This window comes from Fonsecaea erecta (assembly GCF_001651985.1).
Source record: "Fonsecaea erecta strain CBS 125763 chromosome Unknown Scaff2, whole genome shotgun sequence".
Classification (NCBI taxonomy): domain Eukaryota; kingdom Fungi; phylum Ascomycota; class Eurotiomycetes; order Chaetothyriales; family Herpotrichiellaceae; genus Fonsecaea; species Fonsecaea erecta.
In genome coordinates this window covers 376,705-393,397 of record NW_017387245.1, presented here as the reverse complement: position 1 = coordinate 393,397, position 16,693 = coordinate 376,705, and the positions used below count along the sequence as shown (strand labels likewise).

Here is a 16,693-nt window from a genome sequence, read left to right as displayed (position 1 = left end):
CGCTACTGCAATAGGTGTCAAGAAGGTCCACCTGTCTAGCCAAAAGGACAGGAGCACATGGCTCATTCCAACTCTTTGGTGCCTGTACTGATGGACCAAAATGTGAGCCCGGGAAAACACCAAGGGCAGCAGTAAGTGCAGGCGTGGGACGCTCGGGGTTCACGACCGTGCATAAGGCCGGTTCATAGCAGCAATCTCCCTTGCTACGGTCGCCCATTCGAGTTCTCTCTTGACAGTCACGCCGCGTTTCTCCTGCTGTAATTCGTCCCACTTCATCAATTCATAGACGAAGCGTAGGTGCGGTTGGATAATGACATTGAGGCGCCGGGCGCGAACAAAGCAGCTGCAGTGGATGTGAGCATCGAGGCAGGGTGTCGGTGACCAGAAGGAACTTACTATGCACGAGGGAAACTCAGCCCCTGACTTGCCATGACTTCAGCGATGCAAATGGTTGCGGAGCGAGAGACACCAACACGACAGTGGACTAGAGTCGCTGTGCCGTCTTGTTTTCCCCGTCCTGTACAGCGCGTCAGTCACCCACGTTCTGCAATTGCATTCTGTTTGTCAGTCAGTGGCAGAACTTACCAATAAACTCTAGGCATCTTTCCATCTCCAGTGCTAACTCATCAATCCCGTTATCCTGCACCCGATCCACCATCATCAGGTTTTCTCGTCCCCAGTCGTTGGCTTCCTGCTCCGTCCAGGAGACTGGTTCACCGACACTCAAAATTCGCCGAATGCCCAACAGCTTGAGCATTTGGGGATTGTTCGCGTGGCTCAGGTTGCCCAGGTACATGTACGGGAGGATGCGACTCGGCAAACTTCCGTCCAGTTTGGACAGCCAGGCCGGGGCCTCTATGGAGGATAGTTTTGAGGAATCGAAGTTGGGCGATTCAGTCAGAATGCGGCCTTGGATGGCTTTCAATAGGGAGACATCTGAGGGATAAGCGAAGAAGTTGCGCCGCTTTTCACAGTGCAGGCGAATCCACGCCTCGTGCAAGGGAACACCTTCAGCGTACATGAAATAGGCGACGGCGAGCATTGAGGTTTCGGTGTAACCGTCAGCACAATGCAGCAGGACTCGACGGGGCCGAGGTGCGAATTCGGTCATCTGGATGTCGCCGTCTTCGTCTTTGCATTTGCTGACGGGTTTCATGGTGTGAGTGAGGTTGTATAGCCATCGACACATACGCAGGATGCCGTCGACTTCCACTTGTGACCATGACGGCGGCAGAATACTTCCCGAGCTAGGGAAAGTCAGGTGGACAGGGTCGTCATCCTCGTCGCGTTCTTCCAGCTGTTTCAATTTCGCCGCCAGAAGTTTGTCGTCAGGGAGAGTAGCGTGATCACTGGCTTCTACATAGAGGTCATAGCTCGGGTCATCGAGGTTGGATGGCGGGCTTGTGTAGGGCCCTGTTGACTGGCAGTAGAAGACGGCCTGCGAGATTTCCGAGGCTTTGGACATGGCGCACATCTCTCTCCGTTCTTGCTGGAGGAAGTCAAGTGTATGGTCCTCATATCTGCCTTGAGAGTCGACCGCCACCAATTCAGGATATAGCTGCTCAAAGTCCTCGAAAGATTGCGTCAACACGAAGGTGTTGAAAGTCTCGGGGCATTGGCCGGCGTTTTCTAGTTCTTTGCGCCATTTCTTCTGCACAGACGCGGTTCTCTCGGCGACGGACTTGATGATACGGTGATCCGTGTCCTCGTCGCCATAAATGATGATGTCGGACACCAGCGCCATCTTCGCCGCTTGGATATGGAAGTTTCGTACCGAGAAGCCCTCTCGAGGATCACAGTCTACAAAGCCGCGACCATTGCTCTCGGACAAGTTGAGGACTTCGTCTGGGGCAATGGCACCTTTGATTCTCGAGCGACTCAGGTCACCGCCGGCCTTGATGATCGTGATTCCTCGCAAGCATTTGGGTATTCTCCGCAGCGACTTCTTCCTAGCGACAAAGAAGGCCAATTGGATATGATTGTCGGGATGGAGCCCGTGGAGCCATGGAAAGACGGACGACGGATGTGGAAGGGGCTGACGAGCATAGTGTTCGAGGGCTTCGGCCACCTGCTTGGCCGAGATGCCATATATCGGTGGGGAGTTGCACAGCCTCTGGTAGTTGTTTGGGGGGTGGAGGAGCGAGGTGGGTTTGGGGGCAACGGTCCGTAATGGAGGAGAATTGGGAGGAGTGATTTGCGTCTGCGAGGGAACTGGTCCCGGCGGACAGTAAGGTAGGTGTTTGTTGGGGATCGGTGTCGAGGATCGAGCTTGGTTCAATGAAATGGTCGGGCCGAGGGGTGGAGGAGTGGACTGTCGAACTTGGGGTTGTTGTTGGACCACAACTGTAGCCATCTTCTTTGAATTGGCGGGGGGAGACGAGGTTGAAACACGACTCTGTTTGGTATCCTAGCAGGAAACCCCTCCCAGGCTCGTCCTGCGCCCACAGGAGTCCTAGCCGGTCCTGCACAACAACAGGTATCGAGGAATGTTCAACACGTCCTGCCCAGTAGGTCGGTGTCAATCGGCAATGAACAAGACAATAGGTCTGGAGAGCGACGAGGTCGACGTATTTCCTGGCTGGGTGCGGGAGCGTGGTGGAGGTAGAGAGACTGGGCCAATGGAGGCCAAGGTAAAGATCGATACGAGCGGTCACTGGAAATGCGTGGTATAGTGGTAGGGATACGAAGAAGAGATAGAACGTCGACTCTGGACCCGGACTGCGTGGTCTCGTGAGAACAAGAGCAGGATGGATGTATCCAAAAGTATCCAAATGGAATGCTCAGCGGGCGGGAAAGTCTGGAGAAAGGAAGAGGAGGAAGATCCACTGTCGACGAGGTGATTCCTGACGGGCGGGACGAATACTGAGTAGAGAGGGGGAGTAATGGAGGGATGGTGGGGCACCAAGTGTTGGAAGGGACGAGCCCGGGCCACCAGAAGGAGCCCAAGCCTGTCGTCCATCAGCTCATCAGCCCATCAATCCCCATGCATGTTCGGGGAGAGAGCCAGAGCTAGTGCTAGGGAGACTCTTCCGTTCCAATGGCCAATTGTCCGCTAGCGACGCCTGGGAACGCGAGCAGAGCGGTTCGGGGTGGTGGAGCCCGGGGCACCTGAGTGGTGGACAGGCCCCCAAGAATGGCGTCTAGGGCCCCGGGGCAAAGCATGTCGCGAGGGAGGCTAGTTCAGTTAGTGGGCCGTGTGGGCTCAACCACTGCAGCCATGCATTAGCCGAACTCTTCGAGCTTGACAGCGCTAGGTAGCTAGGTCGGGAGGTAGCCACCCTCTCTTCCTTTTGCCATCGTGATAACAGAAAAAGAAAGCCTTGGGCCTCAAAAGTACGAGTATGCTCCCTGCCAGTTCTGAGTAATCATCTATCCCAGCACAACGTGTGCTGGCCAAGAGGGAGAAATGGCTTGTGAGCAGCCGCAGCCAGGGTTTGCGTTGGGTTTGAAGCACAGCCGGCAGCCAAGTCGAGATGGTGCCGCAGCACAGCGATCACCAATGGGCACCCACTCCCAAGATCCGCCTCCCTCTAGCATTAGATCCCTGCTCCAGCTTAACCGTCGACTGGTCGATCCAGTATGCGTCCATGCCGAGGTGAGAGGCCAGCGAGGGGTTTTGGCCATGGTGTGTAAGAGACGAGAACCAACAGTGTCACCAAAGTGTCAAGTCTGGGGAAGCACCGGCGGGTCTCAATGGACATTGCGCACCCTTCATCCGGTATCCGATAATATTATCAATTATCTGACATTTGATGGGCTGAAGTGGATGGGCACCAGTCTGCTACCGCCATGCAGAACAAAAAAATGATATTGCCTTCCGTTCATGCTGGGCCGTGGTGCCTACACGGGGCAAGATGGATAAGGGACGAGTGTTCGTCCTGCTCCTAGAATGTCGATCCCTGTCTGACTTCAGGGTGGTCCTCCTCCACATCGGCTCTGGTGCTCTGGGATCTTCGATCTTATAACGATCGTCCACCACCATTTCCGTAATCCTGGTTGTCTAGTTCTCCATCCCTCCCAGCACCGATTTTGTCATCCACTCGATCTTCGAACATCAGAGAATGATAACATTAGCATGATTTTGTCCGTCACCTTGGCGAGTTTCCTTGAGTTGGACGTGTCTTCTCTATGGTTGGAGTAGACATAGTGACATCGGCATTGTTTGGGTGGCACTGAAAGCGCCCTGCAGGTGGTGTCGCAGTTCTGTGAGGGTCGAGCCTCATACTGCTGCCAAACAGAATAGTGACCCGACAGAGTTAGCCTTCTGGTCACTGTTGTAATTTACACATCCTCCAACTGAGACTGCGAAGTCCTCGGCAAATCTTGATGCGACATCCCAGGAATTTGCCCATTCTCTCTTTTCGCCGTCAAAAGATATCAACGGGATATCACGGCTTGTTGAAAAGTCGCCTTCGTGTTGTGAGGCCATGGCGTCCAAAAGAGGAGCGGTAAGCGAGTTTCCAGACAGCTTCTGTTCCTGACGCATCAGTCGAGTGATCTCGTCATCCGCCGTCAGAGCTTCATCACCAGCCAACTTGACTTTCGGGGAACCATTATCGGATGCATGGTCTTCGTCCTCCACAATGTATTCTTCCGGGGATTGAGAAAGTTCGCTGTGTACGGTCACGGCGGATAACCCTTCTCTCTCCATAAAGCTCGGGTACAAAACATAATAACCACGCGCTTGCATCATCTCAAGCATCGGCATCATCCATGCGGGGTATTCGTGTGACAGTATAGGTGTGGATTTTGTCTTCGATACGAACTCCGGATCAAGGAGGAGTCGGTAAGATAGGAAAGTGTGAAATTCTACCCACCGATTTCCGAAATAGAGCACCGCAGTGGATGCAGGCGCTTGCCAGAGAGTGAAGGGCTTCGCAGCTTGTCCTCCGTACGGCGCCTTCGTTTTCAGGTCTGGTCCATAACGAGGTAGATCCAGCGAGATGCCCGCCAAGTGCTCAGTCAGACCCGAAGTCTGTGAACCATATCCGTATTCCAGCAGAGTGTACATTAAGAACTGGAAGTAGTTTGGCGAGAGCTCTGTATTGGGCGAGAGCAGCAGAAGGTGAGATGTGCTCGCCGCAACCGGGTAGAAGGATTCGACCGTCCGCATAGATGCCTGTACTGGAGTCATGAGCCGTGCATCAAGCCTGTGCTTGATCGTGAGTCTGCTCTCCCTGCCAGCAGAATTGGCAGGCCACCGGAAGTCTGACAAATACCGTACAAGGAACGGATCGACATTATTGGGGAGTTCAATTGTCATTCTGGGAAGCACCCATCCTGAGTAGTCGGCGTCTTTGATGGATCGTAGAAGCCGCATTAGCGAAGCCGACGACTCAGCCTGCGCTTGAATTACGATGTCAATTTGGACTTTGTCGAGCTGCGAGAGCGATGCAGCGTCCAGCAATGAAATCCAAGACAGACTCTGTTGGCTGCTGGTAGGAAGGACGAGGTAAGAAATACCAAGTGAGGATGTCTTCTCCTTCAAAGCACTGATCAAATAGTCATCCTCGTGTTCTGTAGCCAACACCGCATGCAGCGGGACGGTAGCGTGGATGTGTCCCAAACCCGCACTTGCGCTGACCGTCAGTCTCGACACAGATGATTCAGCCGCGTGATCAGGTCGAGCATCGTGCAGGAATATGTTACATCCTGACTCTTCAATGCCATTCGCTGCACGCATCTCTGGCCAGCCTGCGGCATGGCGTCCCATGAACACCAGATGAACTCGGGTCCTGTTGTGCTGTGCCATCGCGCATGCCATGGGCAAAATCTGTGGAACGCTCTTCAAGTCCGAGATGGCGAAGAGGACATTGCCTTTCATGTCTCGAATCCATGCATGCTCCTGCAAGGTCCTGGCAAGGTCGTAGAACTTTATAGGACCATCGTAACTTTGGTCAGAGTTTTGGAGCGTGTCTTGAGAACCACCCCCCTGCGGACCACGTAACCCCGGGTGTAAACGACCGTAACGATGGTCATATCGTTCAGAGACAGGTGGGAGATCCGTCGGCATATGCTTGAAGAAGAGGTAGAGAAGCCATGCTGCGAGTAAGACCAAGATTATGCGTCTGCGCCGAAACGACTTCCACCGACCAACGAGGGCGTTGTAGGTTTTCGAACGGCGGAGTGTGAAGGTTTCTGGGTGCTCATGGCTTCTGCTTTCCGAATGAAAGCGGCTCCTGGCAGCCATTCAAGCCTCGCCGCAGGGCAGAGTCAGGTTTACATCGATGCAAATTGTGTCATTGTGAGAGTGGATGCGCGATCACGAACGCGGACGACCAGGGGGGTTTGGGCGTCGAGGAAAAAAGTATGTGTCTGACAGAATAAAATCATGTGAGACTCACCCAGGTCGTGGCAGATCTGGAACAGTTATCGGCTCCGTCAGACAAGATCAATTCCAAGCTCCAATGTAGCTCTTCTTAGCCTCATTAGGTGCTTGAACTTCACTGCGATCAGCCCACTTCCAGTTGGACATACAACCTCGACTTTTCCCGCCCATCGAGAACCAACTTCTGGCGACAACAGTGGTGAAGCCTCAACCGAGGCAATGAGAGGCTTATGGGCTCAAGCGTCTCGACCAAGACTCAGAGGCTCTCAATATCTCTCGTCGACCGACTCTCTCAGCTCTACCCTTGTTCGAAAAACCACAACCAGACCTCCAAGACGCCGGCCAGGCTTTGGTGATGCTTTTACCGTCCTCTTGACCCCTGTCCTTGCGGCCGCCCTCTTCGTCGATACCAGTTGGAAGGCTAAACAGCGGAAGGACTGGGAGGAGAGGCTCGCTGCCATCGACAATGAGATAGATTCGCTCAAGGAGCGGGAGCGGCGGCTCCGGAGCACCCTCCAGCTCCGTAACACCCTCTCTGGACTATCTCAGCAACGGAGAAACTATGCTACAGCAGTGCAGGCGCGAGTGGAAGACGATGAAATCCCGGGAGAAATTGAGATGCCAATATGGCCGACAGGCTTGGGCCAGGAAGACGGGGTGTTGCAGGACGAGAAGATACCGATACGACAAGTGCTCTCTGCACGCGAGTTTTCAGCTGAGCAGCTGTCCAACTTCAAGCGCTACCATCGTCTGAATGCAATCACTCTTGCTCTGAGGATGCTCTTGCATCTCCGCGTCGGGCCCAATCACTTCTACTCGCTCGTGCCATCGGACGATCCAATGGACAGTGCAGGCCTTGAAACTCCTGAGGATATCGGCCCTCTTTCAGACACCAACCGGCTAGCCGAGATGCTCGCTCTGACTCGAAAGCAGATGCGTTCGTTGGGCAATCTGGAAGACCTTTTCTATGTGGCACCTCGCATCCAAGCGCAGGCTGCCAGAGGTGGTCTCCAACAAGCCATCAAAGAGCTAACGGCTGAGTTTGATGCTGGGCGTATATCACTGGCTGGGTTGATCGACGGTTATGGAAAAGCGGTGCTTCACACGGATGAAGTACCCTCTGTCTCCGTCTACGTGATGCTCATACGGTCTCTTTCAAAGGTGGGAAGCCACAGCTTAGCCTACCATGCCGTTGCCGCCCTGAAGAGGAGTACCCTACCACTATCGGACCCTGCAATCTTCTATATGCTGTTGCAAATTGGTCGAGCCTGCGACTCTCGCTCGCTTAACCATATGCTACACTTCATTGCAAAGGCAGATAACCCCCTCAATGTAATTCACAAATGGGAAAAGACACGTGTCAATGGAATGGACCTTCCTGTTCCGACCACTTTGAATCCACGTCTTCTGATGGTCTTGGTCTATGCATCTCTGAGGTGCGAGCAACCGACGCGGGCTGAAGCTTGGCTAACGCTCCTCCGCGAGGCGGACTATGGAAGCATGTGGAAAGATGACCTGTTCAGAAGTTTTCTGGCCTACTACTCTCAGCACGGGAATTGGGAGGAGGGCAAAAAGTGGTTGCAGCGGTCTGTGAAACACGCCTTGACAATCGCCAACCAGTCGATTGATCGGCTAGCGCGGGTGATATACCGTATGCTGGATCTGTGTGTGCGTTGCTGCAAACTTGCAGAATATACCACGATCCTCGATGCGGCAGTCGATGCAGGCATTGGGCCACCACTGGTCGATAAAACTCAAAATGATCGCAGGACATTTCACCCTCGGACTCGAAGCATTCTTCTAGAATGGGAGTCGCTCCCTCTCCCAGACAATGTTGAAGAGAGCCCCGCACGGGAAAAAGCTAGGTCGTTTCAATTGGCATGCAGGTCATTGATGGAGGAGCTCTCCGGAAAGCCCCAGGAAGCCCAGAACTCCCAGAGCAACATGGATAGCGAGCTGGTGCTGATGGCACCTACGGCTCAAAGCCCGAGTCTCCGGTATGCTGTACGAAGACCAACGCCAGATTCCCCTGCAACCAGTGGCAGTCAATCCTCGTCGGCTGAGCTGGACAGATTGCAAAGTCAATTTACCCAGCAAGAGGCCATTATTTCTCAATTGAAGACGAAACTGGACCTTGCGGAACTGAGACAAAGGTCATTCCAAGAAGAAGCAGCTCAAAGAGCACAGAGATGGATCAAAAGTACATCCGAATTAGCAGCGGAGCTCCGAGAATCGAAAGAAGGGTTCGAAAAACTTCAGAAGCTGAATGGACTGTACGAGAAGGAGCGCGCAAACATGCGAGCGGAGATGTCAGCCCTCAAAGTTGTTGCTGAACAATTGATGCAACAGCGACAACAGCAACCGAAACAGAACGCCTCGGTTTCACCAGAGCTGTCTCTCGAGAAGGAGAGTCTGAAAGGCGAATCATTGACGACAACAATAGAAGAGGGGGTGTCGACTGTGCCCGAGCCAGAACAAGCACCAGTGAAAGTGGAGACCTCAACAGAGACCAGAGTCTCAACCAAATCGGTCGCAACCGCTAATCCACGGAAACATCGCTCCAAGATTGGTCACATTTTGACCGCTGGAGAGGTCAGAATTCAGACCTACTCGAAAAATTTTGACAAGGATTTCAGACCGAGGACGTTTAAACGAGTTCAGGTCAAGATGCGACCAGCCGCAAGTTCAGCTCCGGCACCTTGATACGAGGGGCTTCAGGCCAATCCATTCTGATCGCATAGTTCGCCATCCTAGAATGGCGGCAGGATGTCAGTCCTCATGAACGGTTGCCGCTCTCAAGCCGACAGGCTTTTTCGCACCACGTCCAACGAGCCAGCCGAAGACCGCTCCTATTTCCCTAATAATACCGTGGCCTCTACTGACGGCAGGCCATGACTGGAGAAGACTAGTCCGGTATCTACGGACGTAGCAGGGTTCGACGTATTGAGGACTAGATCATCGTCCAGGTCACGTTGGGAGGAATGGGTGTTAGCCGCGTTGATCTGCCAGCCGTCCCTTCTTATGTCGCCCCATTTGGTGAAACTACGAGGAAGAAAAGTGATTGCACAACGCAATCTGGCATGCGGCCGAAAGAGAGGACGAGAGTCTTGCAGAGCGTCTATAAATGAGCGAACATTGCTCCGGGAGGTACGAACACGAAGGACACGGTCACAGTCCCTTGCGGTCCATGCACATGTATGTGGGTGTATATGTATATGTCCATATATATCTATAGATATATGCAGGAAGTACCTCCCTCCCTTTCCACTTGAGAGAGAGAGAGTGTGTGAGTGAGTGAGTGAGTGAGTGAGTGAGTGTGTATGTGTACAGAATCATCTAAATACCCAGGGATCCGGGCCACGCTGAGCGGGAGACAGATATCCAAACAAATGGAACAAAAATCCATCCAAGATCTTATTGAACGAATAATAACACTGTAGTAGCTTTCTACTGTCAGACCTAACTCACAGTACTCCCTCTCGATGCATGCATGTATGTATGCATCTCCTATTGGAGACATGGGGAACGCCATCGTGCTGCTGTAGTGGGTATATATCAACAACATGTGGCAGGCAGACCTCACCGGTATACTGTAGATCATCATTGAATGCACGGATGGTGGCGAATCGAACGACTTGAAATCGATGTCCATATTGACAGTGACAGTGACAGTGACAGTGACAGTGATATTGATAGTGTGTGGTAATTGATATCTGTATCAACTTCGTCTGAGGCATGTATGCCCAGAAAACTGCACACGCAGCGTGGTGACAAAATACCACAAGACCCTTCCTTCCTTCCTGGACATTCATGCCCGTGGAAAGAGTCAAGACTAGCAATATGAGCGACACCCCCATTGTGATCCCCTCGAACGTTGAGACTAAGAACAGAACAGAGCAAGACCCCCCAGAAAACCCATGCATGCTCATCATTGGCCACGCTCAAGGGACAGGAAAATCCTTCCGTGGGAACTCCGAGCCAGGGATGCACATCAGAACAAACCCAAAGAAAACAAAAAAAGTCGAGAGCGATCCGCCGCTCCGTTGAACGGCCAGAGGCCGATTGTGAGGCCGCCAACTCCAAAACTCCGCTACCCAAGGAGCCTGCAATGTAGATTTCATCCGTTATGCAGACATAGTCCTCCGGGTGATGCCGAGTTGATCTCCATGACGAACACCTTTCGTGGGGTCACAGTGTGTCTTTGAGATTGGACACTGGACGCTGTATGGAAACGTCAACCTCGATTCATGTACTCTGGAGGGCCAGCAATGCGGTCATATTCCAAGCTCCTGCTGTAGACCACCACCGCAAGCGCCCTAGACACAGGTCGCTTAGCCTCGTAGAGGTATCACGAGAAAGTGTCGTTCTAGTTTATTCACTTCGTCCGATCGTCCACCAGGACTTTCAATGCTTGCACTCCAATACTCAGCAGTTCCGGGTCTTTGGCTTGCTTCAGGGAAGTCTTGAGTTTCTCCACTGCGCCTTCTTTCTTGAATGCCTCTCTCACTTTCAATGCCAAAGGCTTGTTTTCTCGATCTGCTTCGTCGCAACATAACATGTTTCTGACCACGACCAAGCCTCGATGCACCACGCCCGGGTCTTCGTCGATGCATAGTTCTAGAAGGATTTCTGGCGTCCGTTTGAACTCAAGCATCGCCGAAACGATATTGGCATACTGTTCCGTAAGCATCGCCAAGGCACCACCGGCAGCGCGTCTTGTGGGTAAGTCCTCGACGTCCGCCATCGCAACAAGGATGCGCAATCGTTGTGCTGCACGTTTCGATCCGTCGGCGAATTTCTCGGCTCCGCTAGGTACCACTGTTAAATTGCATATTAATTCACAAGCCGCACGGCGGACAAGCTCATTGTTTCCTAAGAGAAAATCTTCGATGTTGTCCCAGGCGGATTTGATGATGAAAGACGCCGCGTTCGACGTAGGGGCAGATGCAAGGTTGGTGAGGGCAAGAAGGCTTTCAAAGACTGGAAGGAGATCTCGTGGCTGGTCATTGAGACCTGCTCCGCCCGGGGACTTCAGCAACGCCACAAGCGGTGGTACAGCGTCAGTAATGTCGGGTGTCGATCCGGGTGGGAAGACGTGCGCTGGGTTCAGAGAGATCAGGATCCGCGCCAGAGCGTGTGCAGCGTCGGTGCTGGCTTGAGCGTTCTCGGATGACTGTAGACTTCTCTGTGCGTGAGAAACCAGAAGCTTGACGGCTCCCTGTTGCGCGATCTTCCCCCTATCTTTGGGATTCTTGGACAGGGACAGGAGGATTTTATCGCTGAGCTGTGCTGTCGCCGGAGATCTACCCTTGTTCAATATGGTTAATGAGGCCACGATTCCCGCTTCGACCACGGCCGTGCAACGTGCCCGCACATGCTCGTCGTTCTCCAATGGGTTGGGTTCGGCAGGTTTGGTAGCATTCGCATATGCTTTCAGCTGTGACATTTTTTTCTGCTCCTCCGACAGATTTGGCGCATAATGTGTCAGATTCGAAATAATACTTAATCCGCCGACCACGACTTCCGGGGTAGCACGGTTCTCGTTGAGGACCTCAAGGAGGGATTTGAGAAACTTGCGATCTTTGGCGAGCGATTCCTTGACCTCGGGCTTCAAAGATGTATACGCAAGGCCTTCAATCGAGTCAGAAACGTTCTTTCCTTCTTCAACAATGGTGAGGGACTTCTTGAAAAGATCAACGAGTTCACTAACATCATCATCCGCCTTGTTGGCTCTCTGATCTCCAATCTTCACTCCTGACGTTCTCAACTTGGCTAACACGGTGGCCGCCACCGATGGTTGTTTGCCAGTACCGTTGCTCACTTTATCCGCCAGCCAAGATGCACAGTATTGTGCGATAGCCGTCCGACAGGCACCGTCGATGCAGGCGGCGTTGAGCAGGAAGAGGAAAGCGTCATGGACGAGGGGACTGCTGAATTTTCTGTCGAGAAGCGGCATGAGCGAGGAGAGAAAGCCGTCCACCAAAAAGAGTGGAGCCACAACGCTGGGAATGACTGGGAAGAGACTTGCTCCCGCTGAAAAGGCCAGGACGAGATCATCGCCCTTTTTCCGTTGGACGTGGGTCGTGATATACTTGGAGAGGTATTCTTGACCGGCGGGTTCCGCCACTTCAAAGTACTTGGACAGGACGAGGGTTGCCTGGCCCCGGACATCTGGAGGAAGTCTTAAATCCAGGGAGCCCATGAGAGCTTCAAACGCATCCTCATCGATAAATGTATGAAGCCGCTGCGTGTCGGCAATCAACAATAGGGCGATACCTTTGAGAGCTCGGCCGTCATGATCGTGACCAGTTTCCATCAACTTGGCAAGGAAGAGCTGGAAGAGATCATCTTCCACGCGAAGTCGGACGTCCTCGGATGGCCACAAAGTGTCATCGAGCACGACAGAGCGAAGGCAATTGGCGGCGTCATCGCCCCTCTCGTAGACATTCTCAAAGAAGGAGGTCGTCGACGCCTGAAGCTCAGCAGCCAGATACTGTCGAACAGCGGAACTCCGTTTGGCGAGTTCGGCGATGATGAAATCTTGGGCACCAGACATGGTGGACTGGCGGCATTCGAGGATGATCTGCAAGCATTCGAGAGCCACCGGGGCAGCATTAGAAGCCTCGGAGCTCTTTAGGTACTTGATAGCCTCATCGCCGGCCGAGTTATCGTGGTAGAGGGCATACCTCCTCACCAGGTCCAACAGGGGCGAACTGAGTTGGTCATCATGATGGATGGCGAAAAAGGCGGCCTGGACATCCGGGTTGGCATGACCCAACGCAGCAGCTTCTCTCAGCTTTCTTGACGCTTGCTATGAGGAAATTGTGAGCGACCCTCGGGCAAAAAGTCAAAAGACTTAGCGGTCAGAAAACTTACCACTTTGTTACCAGCATTTGAAAGTTCAACGGCTTCCTTGGCCAACTGGGAGGCGCGTTCAGCATCGCGTTCTTCGGATAATTTTCGGTTCATCCGCTGGACAGTCGACATGGTAGACATTTTGAGCCACAGAGGCCAGGGTGGAGTCCACACGCCGTGGGGCGGAGAGGGAGAGCGATATCAAGGGGGAAGAGAGAGAAAGAGAGTATGAAGAACTCCAGAGGACTGCAGTGGTCGAGTTCTTGAAGGGGAGAGTGACGTGAGATCAAGAGGCCGAGAACATAATTTATAGAGGCGTGAAGAGCGAGCAGAGTATTTGGACGGAAGCCGGAGGGCGGGAGGCGGGCGGCAGACGGGAGGATGGGCGGTCTGTTGACGTGCGAGCGAGCAAGGCGGCGAAGAAGCGAGGAGAAACAAAAAAGAATTTCGAAGAGGTGCGTTGGTTGAGCTGGTCAGCTGATGGTGCTTTTTTCGAAGGTCGTGGGTGGTGCAGTTATGTATGAATGTCGAAATTCGAAAAGTGAAGCAACAGAATAAGGCTGGTTGCTGTGTAGATGGCCAAATAGATCCAAGGGATTGTCGCAATTATTGGACTGGAAGTTGGCGGGAGAGCGAATGGAATTTGCTTCTGTGTGCCTGGCAGCTGGATAAGCCGATGTAGGAAGGAGACCCAAATATGGGCCACGTGGGATGCAGAAAAAAAAATGATGCAAGAGACTACTGCTGGGAGAGGAAAGAAAAGTTTTTTTTTGGTCTTCCTTGTGGTGTGGTGATAGCAGGGAGAGTTGTGAGAGGAGGAGTTAAAAGGTACATTCACATGCAAATGTCGCTGGGCAAGTACATAAAAGAGAGAGAGAGAGAGATAGACGGAAAGAGGAAGATAACCAAATGGAGGAGCGCGCAGCAGAGCAGCCAAAAGGGGATGTGTTTGGCGGGCAAATAATGAGTCAAAACATTGGGAAAAGGGTAAAAATGGCAACGCGAACGAACGCCAGACGGAAATTAACATGTGCGCGCCATAAGTAGAAGCAGAATATCCATCCATTATTGTGCCTGTATCTATGGCTCACTAGGCTTGCTCACTGAACCGCACCCACCAGATCTCTCACGTTCCTGGGGCTGGCGGACTGTTGGTCTAGGTCTCTAGGTACACTCGTACGTACGCAGTCCCTCCCTAGCCTAGCCTAATAATGTACGGCGCCCTTCCCCTATGGCTTATCGCTGGGTGGGTGCCTTCTAGCCTGGCCCCAGCACACTACCACTAACTCACCTTCGCCTGTCGGCTGCACAGTACTGTAGCCTAACCGCACGCCTATCTCTTGTGCTCCCTCACTCCAACCAAGGCGTCCTCTAGGCGCCCTGAGCTTGTGCTGTGCTTGTGCTCGTGCTCGTGCTTGTACCGCCGCTGACCCTGAACGCTCAACACTTCATCATCTTAGCAACTCAGCAAACTCAATCATCCATCCATCCATCCATCCCATGCATCTTCATCGCCACGCCACGCAACGCAACATCTCACTTCTCGCATCTCACCTCTCACACATTCCACAAATCTTCCCCCTCTTGATTTCTAATATCTGGTCCCCTTGTCACCGTTGTCGTCGTCGTCGTCGTCGTCATCGTCATCGTCATCATCATCATCATCATCATGAATGCGGTTGATGCATCCGAGCACTTTGACAAGCCATCCTACTGTAAGTCGTTTCCACGGACCGACTATTCCTCATCTTGTAATCTTTTACCCGCCACTCCGCTGCTCTCGGGCCCAAGATTCCCCCACGAGCATTTCCCCCTTGAAGGAGCAAAGCTGCTGGCTCCCATCCAATCATCCCCCTCCAACTCAATCCTGTGGCCCCGTCAAATCTTTAGATCTTGATACTCACGAGGCTGGCCGATGTGGAAAACTGAACTGAACTGAACTGAATTGAACTGACACTCCCCCTCCTCGACGCACCACAGCAACAGAACAGAGCCCTTCCCTTCTCACAGTCATCCTCGACACCAACCCGGCAGCATGGTCGTTACTCTCCCCAACCCTCCCTCTGTCCAGCGCCGTCGCCACTCTCCTAGTCTTCATCAACGCTCACCTGGCTGCAAACTATACCAACAAAGTGGCCGTGATCGCCTCGCACTGCGACAAAGCCACATGGCTCTATCCCAGTCCGACCGACCAGAAGCTCCCTCGATCCGCCGCCTCGACGGCCCGGGCCAAGCGACAACCTCATCATCATCAAGACCCATCTCTTCGAGAAGACGACCCCCCCAAAAGGCTGAAGCTTAATGGCCCAGCAGGAGATTATCCTCCGGGCTCTTCAACAGCAGCAAACACCAGTAGCAAATACCGGCCCTTCCGCCTCGTCGAGGAAAAGCTGCTTCGCAGTCTGACGTCGTTGCTGGCCAGCACGTCCCCCGAAGCCGTGGCTGGCTCCCCGTCCACCATGATCGCAGGCGCCCTCACCCTGGCCCTCTCCTACATCAACCGGGAATCCATCCTACTCACCGAATCGCTGGTCGGATCATCAAATGTGAACACTGATAATGCCAGAGACCCCGCGGCCGCAGCAGCCGGAGAAGGGGCCACTCAATCCCTCCAGTCACGCATCCTCCTCATCTCAGCATCCCCGTCCACCGACCTGGCTCACCAGTATATCCCCATCATGAACGCCATCTTCGCGTGCCAGCGGCTCTCAATCCCCATTGACATCCTCCAACTCCCTCTCCCCGGCTCCTCTGCAGCACTCGCGGGAGCAACACCTTCTTCTTCTCCCACGGACTCATCATCGTCACACTCGAACTCACGCTCCCAACACTCCAACTCCACCGTCTTCCTCCAACAGGCCGCCGACGCAACCCACGGCATCTTCATCCCCGCCCACCTCGCCGCACCCCACGGTCCCCATGGGCCCCACGGGCCCGACCCGATCAAGACAGCGTCCCAGTCCCTGCTGACCTACCTCCTGACCAGTTTTCTGTCCAGCCCGCTGACCCGCGCTGCGCACTTGATCCTCCCCACCCGCATCGACGTCGACTTCCGCGCTGCCTGCTTCTGCCACCGCAACGTCGTCTCCGTCGGCTTCGTGTGCTCCATCTGCCTGAGCATCTTTTGTGAGCCGCCCGAGAACGGGGACTGCTTGACCTGCGGCACCCATCTCGCTGTCGACGAGCGCGGCTATGGGAAGACGCCCGTGGTCGTCGCCTCCAAATCCAAGAAGAAGAGGCCGCAGCAGGCGGTGGCGCGGTAACCAACGTGGGCATCCTGTGTGCATTAGTGTAATAATAAGGACGTCTTCATGGGATGTCGTCCGCAACACGGATCCACAAAACTACAGAACCATGACTAGACTTGAGAAGAATTCGTTTGACGTGTACACAGACGTAAGGCTTGTCTAGAATGGGTCTTCGCATTGTTCGTCTAGCGATATGAGAATCTAGGGCACCTTGGAGTCTCACGGTTCAAGCGATAAAAAGGGTGTGGATACGCCCGCCTCC

At 53.5% G+C, this 16,693-nt stretch overlaps 5 protein-coding genes across 5 annotated transcripts; 2 read left to right on the top strand and 3 right to left on the bottom strand.

Annotated features, from left to right (window-relative positions):
• Positions 1-159: 159 nt before the first annotated feature.
• On the bottom strand, positions 160-2,353 carry AYL99_01905 (hypothetical protein; the record flags this gene model as incomplete). Its single annotated transcript, XM_018833421.1, has 3 exons — positions 160-343; positions 397-517; positions 586-2,353. The coding sequence occupies 3 exons, from the start codon at positions 2,351-2,353 to the stop codon at positions 160-162; spliced, it is 2,073 nt and encodes a 690-aa protein (XP_018696045.1).
• Positions 2,354-4,219: 1,866 nt separating this feature from the next.
• Positions 4,220-6,190, bottom strand: AYL99_01904 (hypothetical protein; the record flags this gene model as incomplete). The annotated part of the gene is made up of 1 exon (XM_018833420.1): positions 4,220-6,190. The coding sequence occupies one exon, from the start codon at positions 6,188-6,190 to the stop codon at positions 4,220-4,222; it is 1,971 nt and encodes a 656-aa protein (XP_018696044.1).
• A 357-nt stretch (positions 6,191-6,547) lies between these two features.
• On the top strand, positions 6,548-9,031 carry AYL99_01903 (hypothetical protein; the record flags this gene model as incomplete). Its single annotated transcript, XM_018833419.1, has 1 exon — positions 6,548-9,031. The coding sequence occupies one exon, from the start codon at positions 6,548-6,550 to the stop codon at positions 9,029-9,031; it is 2,484 nt and encodes an 827-aa protein (XP_018696043.1).
• Positions 9,032-10,703: 1,672 nt separating this feature from the next.
• Positions 10,704-13,324, bottom strand: AYL99_01902 (hypothetical protein; the record flags this gene model as incomplete). The annotated part of the gene is made up of 2 exons (XM_018833418.1): positions 10,704-13,139; positions 13,205-13,324. The coding sequence occupies 2 exons, from the start codon at positions 13,322-13,324 to the stop codon at positions 10,704-10,706; spliced, it is 2,556 nt and encodes an 851-aa protein (XP_018696042.1).
• A 1,528-nt stretch (positions 13,325-14,852) lies between these two features.
• AYL99_01901 (hypothetical protein) lies at positions 14,853-16,446 on the top strand (the record flags this gene model as incomplete). Its single annotated transcript, XM_018833417.1, has 2 exons — positions 14,853-14,898; positions 15,164-16,446. 2 exons carry the CDS (start codon positions 14,853-14,855, stop codon positions 16,444-16,446), a joined length of 1,329 nt encoding a protein of 442 aa, XP_018696041.1.
• Positions 16,447-16,693: the final 247 nt, after the last annotated feature.